The 11,222-nt window shown below is 43.2% G+C and overlaps 2 protein-coding genes across 5 annotated transcripts in view; one reads left to right on the forward strand and one right to left on the reverse strand.

Moving 5' to 3' along the window:
- The window catches only part of GPBP1L1 (GC-rich promoter binding protein 1 like 1), a 50,010-nt gene extending 44,060 nt beyond the window's left edge, over positions 1-5,950 (reverse strand). Inside the window, exons 1-2 of one of the 4 annotated variants that reach the window (XM_021714097.1) lie at positions 5,234-5,511; positions 4,409-4,453 (exon numbers count right to left, since the gene is read on the reverse strand). The gene's annotated coding sequence lies outside the window, so the exon portion shown is untranslated. Of the gene's footprint in view, positions 1-4,408; positions 4,454-5,233; positions 5,512-5,815; positions 5,879-5,903 lie in introns of those variants that run through there. The other 3 variants (XM_008061365.1, XM_008061366.1, XM_008061364.2) reach the window with 3 other exon arrangements.
- Positions 5,951-7,050: 1,100 nt separating this feature from the next.
- TMEM69 (transmembrane protein 69) overlaps positions 7,051-11,222 on the forward strand; it is a 5,480-nt gene continuing 1,308 nt past the window's right edge. Inside the window, exons 1-2 of the mRNA XM_008061367.1 lie at positions 7,051-7,147; positions 8,708-8,847. Coding sequence (XP_008059558.1) covers positions 8,806-8,847 — 42 coding nt within the window. The 5' untranslated portion in view covers positions 7,051-7,147; positions 8,708-8,805. The remainder of the gene's footprint in view (positions 7,148-8,707; positions 8,848-11,222) is intronic.

The raw sequence follows: 11,222 nt of genomic DNA on the forward strand, positions 1-11,222 counted from the left end.
AGACCCCAACCAAAAAAAAAAAAAAAAAACTGAGGAGAAACAGAAATTAAAAGAGATGAAAAGAACTGTAACCAACTGTACTGTGTAGGACCTGGATTCCAATTCAAATAAATTAGAAAAGTCAACAGAAAAGTAGTATCTAAAAAAAGAAAATCACCACTCCATGTGCAACAAATCCGTTCAGATTTCACTGAATTTCATAGGACTGGTAAGAGAGGATGTTCATTAAAGACAATTTCATTTATCAGAAGTGCTTACTATGGTCAGACATTATTTTAAGAACTCTACAAGTATTATTTCATTTATTTATTACAACAACACTAGGAGAAGGTACTATTATTATCTCTACTTAACAGATGAGGAAACAGAATCTCACCTAACTCAAGGTCACAAAGCTATAAGTGGCAAAGCTGAGATTCAAACCTAAGTGATCTGACTACAAAATTGGTGCCCTTGATTACCATACTATGACATCTTTCAACATGATGCGGTGGAAACCATGCTTTGGAAGCACAGAAAGCTGCCCAAATCTCCATCTCTGTGTTACCCAAATTACCTAACTTCTTGGAACCCCTGTATATGTATACCCACTTGCAGAAGGGTTAATATCCTCTATTTTAAACAAGTATTGTAAGGAATAATTATACATATACATATATATATTCCTGCTATCTAGCTTATGAAGCCCACAGTAAATGGTTCCCATGGCCCTTCCTGCCATACCTGGTAAGACTAATTTAAAAGTAGAATAATTCAGCCGGGCTCAGTGGCTCAGCCTGTAATCCTGCGCCTTTGGGAGGCTGAGGTGAGTGGATTGCCTGAGCTCGCAGGTTCGAGACCCGCCTGGGCAACTTGGCGAGACTTCATCTCTACAATAAATCAAACATTAGCCAGGCGTGGTAGCAAGCGCCTGTAGTTCCAGCTACTTGGAAGGCTGAGGCGGACGGATCGCCAGACCCCAGCAGGTCGAGGATGCGGTGGTCGGGAGCGGCCACTGCACTCCAGTCTGGGTGACAGAGTGAAACTCCAACTCAAAAAAAAAAAAAAAATAAAATAAGTAGGATAATTCACAATAGCACAAAAACTGGAATAGCTCTACCCTTTAAGAGTCCCCCAAACCAATCTTTCTACATACTTACAAACTTTAAGAATAGCAATAATTCAGATAAGAATTTTTAATATATTGAAAATACAAACTTATAATAAGCAAATGCAAGTGAAATTTAAAGTACAGCCAAACTTGGCCAGACGCAGAGGCTTATGCTTGTAATCCCAGCACTTTGGGAGGACAAGGCAGGAGGATCACTTGAGTCCAGGAGTTCAAGACCAGCATGGGTAACATAGCAAGATCTCATGCCTACACAAAATTTAAAAATTAGCCAGGTATAGTGGTATGCACCTGTAGTCCTAGCTAGTCTTTGGGAGGCTGACACAGGAGGACCACTTGAGCACGAGTTGGAGGTTGCAGTGAGCCATCTTCATGCCACCGCACTCCAACCTGGGCAAAAGAGTGAGACTTTGAGTTTAAAAAAAAAAAAAAAGTATTGGAAAACTTAAACAAATGAGATTTTCCCCAGGGAAACAAAACTTATTCCACTTAAATAAATCTGCTAAAAAAAAAAAAAGAATACTAAAACTTTGTAAAAGAAGTACAAAGTAGTTTTTTACTTTAGAAAAGGAAGGTGAACTTAATGAGTATGTTAAAAACCAACTCCTTTAAGAAAGACAGCTTTCTATGTTGTCACCCTGTGAGTACTCTCGTGCTTCTCTGTTAAACTGTAAAGTTCTTTGGTGGGCAGGAATGTTTTATAATCATCCAGATACTCCCAGCCCCTAGTACACTGAAACTGGCAACATACTGTTTCTTTAAAAAAATAATTGAGCTGTTTTGTCTGGAAAAATGAAAAATAATTAGCTGAAAACAAAACTAAAGGCTGATTATATGTTTTAGTAAAGAAAAATAGCTAGTAGCACCTTTAAATATATGCCTAGTATATTTGAAACCACCTATTAAAAATTCAATTTACATAGCATTAGAAATATATCTACCCCATTAATTAAAGTATATCTGTAGACAAAAGAAGTTCAGTTCCTTTCAGTTAATTATTTTTCAAATGTGACTGTAGGTACTTTTGTTTTGGGTAAATTTCAGTGGGAAGCAGAACTCACTGAGAATGATTTAGAATTAACTTGGGCAGTTAGGTCTATAACAGCACAGTCACATATTAAATTTCAGACAATAACACAACTATGGCCACTGATGAGGTAGCATGTATCTCTCTATCACCTGTATTTCCCCCTCATCTGAAAAACCGTAAGTGAACACATCAAAATTTGCCTTTCCATGAACTACTTTTTTTTTTAGCTGGGATCCCTTAAAATTTTTTGTGCCTCTCATCTTTAGACCAATAGTCTTACTTTCACGTTTAAAGGCAGCAGCTGTAACACTTAAGCACAAGGACTTAGAAACAAGTTGCCTAATCTGGGTATGGTAGCTCACACCTGCAATCCCAGTGCTTTGGGAGGCTAAAGTGGGAGGGTTGCATGAACCCAGAAGTTCAAGATCCCATTTCTACACAAAATTAAAACATTAGCTGGATGTGGTGGTGTACAACTGCAGTTTTGGTTACTGAGGAGGCTGAGGTGGGAGAATCACTTGAGACTAGGGTTCCAAGGCTGCAGTGAGCTATGACTGCACCACTGCACTTGACCCTGGGTGACAGAGTGAGACCATAGTCTCTAGAGTAAAAAAGGAAGAGATTGGTTAAGTTTGAATACAGTCTCTGTTACCTATTAGCTGGATGAACTAGTCTCTGGAGTCATTTTCCTTAACTATAAAATAGAGTATAAAACAATATCTACTCATAGAAGTACACAGTAACTATAAAGCACTTGAACCAACAGTCCCTGGCGCATTAGTTATAATCATAAAACAAAGATATGCAATCTGTTGAAGTATGACTCACAATTATGTTTTATTTTTAACTGAGCATTAAAAATTAATTATAAGCAGAAACAGACCCTAGATTTCTTAACATTTCAAAATTATTAAAATGGTTGAATATGCCCTTCTCAGTTAAGCTTTAAACAGTCACTGATGAGAAATCTGGTAAACTGAATTCACTCAAAATAAAGAAGGCTTCCTAACATTTCCCCCTAAAATTTCAAGCACTCTGATATCACCCAGAATCAATTGAAACAATGTTGATATCAAGATGTACAGTTTTTGAACAACCTAAAAAAAAAAGGAATTAGAGTAATTACCCAACTCCAATAGTCGACAATGACAAAACACAAAGCAGCTACCTTGTAATTTCTATTGAAAACGTTAAATGTGTTTCCAGTAAAACCACTAAGTAATTTAAGAAAAAGATTCCTAGGGAAATTGACAAAAATAAGCTTTTGTGTTTGAAAAAATACAGAAAGGCACACTGAAACTGACTCCCTAGGAAAGATGATAGCTTATTTTACTATTTCAAGTTCTCAGTCACAATTAGCATTTCACTATTTTATCTTTTTTTTTTTTTTTTTGAGTTGGAGTCTCACTCTGTCGCCCAGACTGGAGTGCAGTGGCCGCTCCCGGCCACCGCAGCCTCGCCTGCTGGGCTCCGGCGATTCTTCCGCCTCAGCCTTCCAAGTAGCCGGAATTACAGGCATGCGCTACCACGCCCGGCTGATTTTTTTGATTTATTGTAGAGATGAGGTCTCGCTGCCCAGGCGGGTCTCGAACCTGCGGGCTCAAGCAATCCACTCACCTCAGCCTCCCAAAGGCGCGGGATTACAGGCTGAGCCATTGAGCCCGGCTTATTTTATCTTTTAAACAGATTGCAACCTAAAACTCAAGCACCTTTCCCAATACTGAAATTTACTGTTTTTGGTTTCCAGTCTATCAAGGTCTTTTTGTTCAAACTTGTGGATCTACTGGTTAAAAAAAAGGACAGCATTCTGCTTAAAAGTACACAACAACCAGGCACTCTACACTTAAAGTATGTTTTCACTTGTTAAACCGTCTTACAAGTAAATGTCCCAAAATTAATGGCACTCTAATTCCCTTTCAAATATTAAATGTAAAAGACCTCAGAAAAGACCAGCAGACCACCAAATTACAAATTAAGTCTACTAGGACTATCACTCACTTTACTTTTGGATGGGGTTTACACAGGAACATGACTTGTCACCATACTAAAACAAGAACCACCATTAACTCCATGTTTTCCTGGTAAGCAATAAATATCAAAGTTAAAAACAAGTATTTCAACAAATATGACAAGCCAAGCTCAGAGCACAAAGTTGGCAGGTAAAATTGACACCACAATTTCGAAACTATAAGCAACTACCAAAAAAACAAAAAACCGCACCCCACCCATTCTTATGTAAACTTTTGGAGTAAGCAAACTGCGAGCTTCACCTTTGTTTTCACCTCACATAAGGAGTGTTAAAGATAAGACACCAACTGCAAAAAGACCAAAAGAGCAAGAGTCAGCTAAAGTCTACATAAGGGAAAGGACTAAAACTTTAAGACATTAACGTATTTAAGTTATCGAAGGGCAGGGCACTTCCCCACGCTACAGCCATTTTAGATTCAGTCTTTCTTTTGAATTTCACGAGTTGAGAAGTAGACTTAAAGTAGAAAAATATATATATACTTAAAACATTTCGAGACCGACCAGCTTTCTTTTTTTTCCCCAAGGGAAGGGGGTGGCAGATATGGGATAGACTTAATCTAAACGAAAACACCTCGCCACCAAGGAGAACCGGAAAGCCGGAGATGAAAACTCTTTCCCCCTCAGATATCCCACAATTGACTTACACGACTTTTTTCTCCTTAGGATTTCCTTCAAAAGAAAACAAAAGCCCTCACCTCTCATTTTAAGAAGGAAAGAAAAAGCAAGCCGTAAGCCAAGCCACTCAACCAGCACCCAGCCGGATCGCCTGGAGAGGAGCCAAAGAGCCGCAGGTGAGTGTTCCGACCCGCAGACCAAAGTTGGAGTGGGAGCGCTCCAGCAGCGCCGCTCGCGAGCAGACCTCCCCGAATGGGCGTGGGGGCACCCCGTCCGCACACTCGACCCGTGGGCTCCGCTGGCCCCTCTCGGGTCGGACCTACACCAAACCACCTGTGTGAGAGCTTCTTTCAACTAGTTCTCACAGCCGGTTGGTCAGGCACCGGGCGGAGCCCCGCGCCGGAACGACTCCAAGATCCCCTACTGCCCTGTAGTCTCGAACTCCCACTCACCGGGCAGCAGCGGGACTACGGCCAGGAACTAGACGCGTCGTCTGAGGACGCGTCTCCAGCTTCTCGACCCAGCAGAGGTGGCTAGCCCACAACCATAACAAAGCTCTTCCCAAAATGGCTGCCCGGCCCACAAGGCCTAGGAGGGGCAAAACGGGGGGAGGAGGAGGAGCGACGACCAGCACGGCCCTCCCCGTCCCCCGTCCGACCCCGCCTTACACACGCCCACCTGCAGATGCGCATGCGCATGCGCGCAGAACATGCGCCAGTGACCCTGCGGGGGACGTCCGCGCCTCACGCTACAAACGTTCGGCTGCGTGAACGGCCGGTTACCCCTTGCCCCGCCCCCGGCTCCCTTCATCACCGCCCCGGGCTGCTTGTGGCCGCCCCGCCCCTCTGCAGAGTTGAATGAATCTTCTGCCTTTTCTTGCGCCGCCTGAGAGGCGGAGACCAGCCTCGCTTAATACGCCCCTTCTTATACCCCTGCCCAATGCCAGGGCCTGGACGCGTGTGAATGAGTGGGTGGGGGTAAATATGTGTGGACGTCCTTCCCCACCCCTTCGTTCTTCACCCTTCCACACCCACCTCTGGACAAGCACGCGTCCCCAAGCTACCTCTACAAGTACTAGGAGACCGGTTTCGGAGGAACGGGTGTTTTCTGACCCCTTCCCACCTTCCGCTCCTGCCTTCACGTGTGCGCGACGTCGAGACTCCAGCTCCCAGCGGGCTGCACAGCCCGCTCCGCAGGTCTGCGCGGCTAAGCCAGCCGCACTATCCTCTGGGACTGGTAGTTGTCCGGAGAGCCCGCGTGACGCCTCCGCCCCAGCGCAGGGCGGGTTTCTGGCCGGAGCCTGCGCCTTGGACAGTGGTAAGAAGTCCTTTCTCCTACCCGAAGTCTCATTGGGTATCGCACGACGGGAAGGGGCGGCGCTGCCATGACAGAGAAGGAACTAAAAGTGAAAGCCTGGTTAGACTAAAGGCAGTTACTGCTACGAAGAGTTGGCTGTAGCCCTTTCTGGCACGGAAAGTTAAACCATGTGATGGCAGGCGACCAGAAAGCTAGACTACCTAGCATCGGGAGGAATGGAGGAACTGTCCGGCGTGGCCTCTGACATCTTCTATTACTTGTCTGCAGCTTATCCTTAAGAGACGGAAGGACACTCAAATTAGCTGGTGCCATTTCCTTTGCCAATTTGCTAGACTGTTAAACAGAGGCACAGAGAAGAGAAAGGGCTTGCCCAAAGTCACACACCCAAGAAACAAATTAAAACTGAGGGTGGCAGGAGGAATGGCCTCACTTTCCGGATCACCCTCAAGCCCAAATCACTACACTGTCATGGAAATTAAAACCTGGCCCCTTATGTTCTTTATTTCTTTAAGTTTCTAGGTTCTAGCAAAAAGAATGGTAGGAGAAACAGGGCCCCACCACACACACCCCCAAATATTATTACTAGTTAAGGACCCTAATGCGGAGTGAGACGTGCCCTTTATAAGTCCTATAAAACCCTGTTTCGCAAAGTTGAGTGAGTTCCAGAGATGGAAAGCAACTTGGCCTAAACTCCCAAGTATCTTACTTTCTCTACACTACCATCACTCTGAGATTGTTTTTGTACTTACATTTTACCTCTCCAAACTCTGCGGGCAGATTCTGCTGTCTGCGAACCCTCGAATAAACGAGTATTGAACCTTATTCAATGTCTGGCTTCTATTAGAATGGCCTCCAAACAGAAAGCTGGGCATGGGAACCAATTAATGCAGGTCAAGTCCCCGACCGGACTCATTTTCTTCAGTTCTCAGGAAGCAGGGGGCTGGCTAAATCAACTCGCCGGAAGTGCTCCTCCAGGCGTACCTGGCTGTTGTTGCTGCTCAGCTTTCCATCTCCCCGCGCGACGCTAGCAAGTATCAGGGCCGCCACAGGTGAAGGTTGGGAACAGGGCACCAAGGGTTGGTAGTAAATTGGAAACGTGGGCACTGTCGAGCTAGGTTTCCGGAAGACACTGGCGCCTAAATTCCGCCCCCTTCTCTCAGAGGTCGGTTTGAGGCTGATATTTTGCGATCTTCCCAGCGGGGTAAAGGAAATATTGAGTGTTTTCACCTAAATTAGGTCTCTGCCCTTAATCTTCGGATCACCTGCCGTCCCTGGGATTTAGGCTACAGCTTTTTCACTTTAATACACGTGAATTGGAAAGCGAGTACCACAGTGGATAGGAGTTTCTGAAGGTGGGGTGGGGGAGTTGAGATTTTCAATGGAGTAATCCGGAAAGTCCTCCTAGAAAGGGCCATGCGGGCATTTTGGTCTAGAAGTTGGGAGGGTGGATGGGTGTGGGTGTGATTTAAACTCTACTCGGAAGCCCGGGATAATTGATCTGCCTACTTGCTTCTTTAAGTACAGGATTAAGACATTGACTACTATACAGGATTTCTCAATCCAGCCCTAAGATTTGTGATCAAGAATTTCGTTTAACACAAAAACATTTTAAATTAAGCAGCAACTGTGGGTTTTGCTTTTTAGACACCTCATTCTCCTGGTTAAGAATGTAATTGTCAGATCCAGATTCATATTCTCACTCAGCTGCTTACTGGCTGCTTACATTAGACAAAGTTCTTAATCAGTCACTCCTGTGTAAGGTGCTTACTTTGTATTAAGAACAATGTAATTTGTAGTTACATTAATTACACATTACACTGTCCCTAGTATAATAAGTTAATACATGTAATATTTACATGTATTAACTTATTAAATTTTATATCAGCCTTATGAAATAGTTATCTTTATTTCAAAGGTGAATGAACTACACCATAGAAAGGTTAAATAACTTATTCAAAGTCACACAGCTAATAAGTGGTGGAGCCGGGATTCTATCCAAGATTGTTTGATACCAAAGTCTGTACTCTAACTTAACAGTCTATTCTCTCTCTCAGTACCAAACTGACGAGGTTACTGTGAGTATTAAATAAGTTAATGCAATAAGACAATTATAGTGCCTGGATCACAGCTAAATTGTATTGGTTGCTACTATCATTATTCTCTAATAACTCTTAAGTCCTAAAGTAGATAATTAAGGAAAAAATAAAATAAAACAGAGAAGCTATGAACTTTGGAGGTTTTTTTTAAATCTGAAAACTACCTTAAGAAGACCTTTAATTTTAAAGATGAGAAAACTGGCACTAAAGCAATTTGCCCTGTGTTACACAGCTAAGACATGGTGGATGTGTTTGTAAAATCCAGATCTGTCTTTGGGCATTAATCTTTCTGTTATACTGAACAGCCAAAGCTGAAAGAACAGTTCAGGGGAGAAAAGGATCTATTTCATGTGTTACTGATACTTTGAAAACATTGATGGTTCTTTTCAAAGGAAGATTGTCCTATATAGGATAATTGTGCTATATAGGATAGGAATTCTTTATGAGTTACTACAGTTTAAAAATTAATCTATAAAGTGAAGAAAATTAAGTGATGTTTTATTTTATACACAGGAACATGATTCTGATTTAGCCCCTCCACTTAGCTATAAAAAGACATTAATCAGAACTGCCTGGCATCTTCCTGAACAAGACTTTCACTAGGACCCAGTATGCTTCATTTCATCCAGAAGTTTTCTCAAGTATCTTCAAAGGTTGGTTTGTTTGAGCACTGTTTATTTGAGCACAAATATTTGAGCACTATTTGCCAAGTATTGCTCAGGCTAGGGCAGTAGCAGGGAAAAAGACAAAAACTTTTATCTTCATGTATTCAGATGAAAGGGGGAACAGTTGCATAAAATACAAATAAGTAAAATGTTTAATATGTCAAGTGGTAAGTGTTGTGGAGGACTATAAAGCAGGGAAAGGGAATAGGAAATATCAAGAATAGATATAGACTGCACCTAAAAATAGGGTGGCTAGAAATAAGGGAATGGGCCATGCAAGTAGCTGAGAGAAGAGCATTCCAAATGCAGACAAAGGAGGAAAAGATCCCAAGATGGGATCATTCCGGCTGGGCTCAGTAGCTCAGCCTGTCTTCCCAGTACTTTGGGAGACCGAGTCAAGTGGACTGCCTGAGCCTGAGGGTTTGAGACCAGCCTGGGCAACTTGGCGAGACGTCTATACAATAAATCAAAAATTAGCAGGGTGTGGTAGCGCATGTCTGTAGTTCCAGCTACTTGGAAGGCTGAGGCAGAAGGATCGCCAGAGCCCAGCAGGTCGAAATAAGGAACCTGGGCGTCAGAGTGAGACTCCAACTAAAAAAAAATAGGGTCATTCCTAGCATGTTTGAGGAATTACCTAGATTCTTTTTATTTTTATTTTTTTGAGTTTGAGTCTCACTCTGTCACCCAGGATGGAGTGCAGTGGCACACTTACGGCTACCCCAGTGACAACCTGCTGGGCTCTGGTGATCCTTCTGCCTCAGCCTTCCAAATAGCTGGAACTACAAGTGCGCACTACCATGCCCAGCTAATTTTTGATTTATTGTAGAGATGTGGTCTAGCCAGGTTGCCCAGGCGGGTCTTGAACCCATGAGCTCAGGCAGTCCACTCACCTCAGCCTTCCAAAGTGCTGGGATTACAGGCTGAGCCACCAAGCCTGGCCAGCCTAGATTCTTAAATACTATTTTTTATTTCATCCAACACTCTTATTTGAAGTGTTCACTAAAGCATCTGTTCACTAAAGCACAAAACCAGCAGGGAATGCTACTACCTTGACTATGTATAATGAAAGGCATTGAGGATTTTTTTTATTAAGCAAAGAACAAAGCAGGACACAGTGGCTCACATCTGTAATTCTAGCACTTTGGGAGGCAGAGGCAAGAGGACTGCCTGAGCCAGCCTGGGCAACATGGAAAGACTTGTCTCTACAATAAATCAAAAAGTTAGCTGGGCCTGGTGGCTCGTGCCTGTAGTTCCAGCTACTTGGAAGGCTGAAGCAGAAGGATCACCTGAATCCAGCAGGTCAAGGCTGCAATGGCCATGAGTGTGTCTCTGCACTCCAGCCTGGGCAACAGAGTGAGACTCCGACTCAAAAAAAAGAAAAAAAAGGTCAAAGGTCTTGGCTCTCAAGTCTGCCAAGACAAAGACAAGTAAACACAATTTTAGTTCACTCTGAGGAGAATTATGATGAAAGTATGTAGAAGGTGCTATAGGAGAATTAAATCAGACTGGAGACGGGTTAAGGAAAGCTTTAAATTGAATTTTGAAAGATAAGGTAGGCTCCCTAGATAGAAAAGTAGTAAGAGCTAGAATTCTAGGCAAAGGAATGTACAAAGACATAGAGCTATGAAAAGTATGCAGTGTTTATAAAGCTAAATTGGAAGGTAGATTTCTTTTCTCTATATAAGATAGCATTCCCACAGTAATTAGTGATGCTTCTTTTGCAATTTGTAAACAGAAAATGTAGTTTAGAAGGCCAAATGCTAAAAATCTAGGCTTTATCTGCACCTCTTTCAGTAGTTCCCTCATGGGATAAGATTAGTGGTGGGCTGAAATATATATTCTTTAGTTTCTTTTGCATGTTTTAGCTGTTTAATACTCTTTTTTTTTTTTGAGTTGGAGTCTCACTCTGTCGCCCAGACTGGAGTGCAGTGGCCGCTCCCAGCCACTGCAGCCTCGACCTGCTGGGCTCCCGCGATCCTTCCGCCTCAGCCTTCCAAGTAGCTGGAATTACAGGCATGCGCTACCATGCCCGGCTGATTTTTTTGATTTATTGTAGAGATGAGTTCTCGCTGCCCAGGCGGGTCTTGAACCCACGGGCTCAGGCAATCCACTCATCTCAGCCTCCCAAAGGCACGGGATTACAGGCTGAGCCACCGAGCCCGGCTTAATACTCTTTTTTTAAGTTGGAGTTTCACTCTGTGGCCTTGACCTGCTGGGCTCAGGTAATCCTTTTGCCTCAGCCTTTCAAGTACCTGAAACTATAGGCATGCGCCACCACACTCAGCTAATTTTTTTTTTTTGAGTTGGAGTCTCACTCTGTCACTCATACTGGAGTGTAGTGGCCGCTCTCAGCCACTGCAGCG

This window comes from Carlito syrichta, unplaced genomic scaffold (genome assembly GCF_000164805.1).
Source record: "Carlito syrichta isolate Samal-C Ts95f unplaced genomic scaffold, Tarsius_syrichta-2.0.1 Scaffold305222, whole genome shotgun sequence".
In the NCBI taxonomy this organism is placed as follows: Eukaryota; Metazoa; Chordata; class Mammalia; order Primates; family Tarsiidae; genus Carlito; species Carlito syrichta.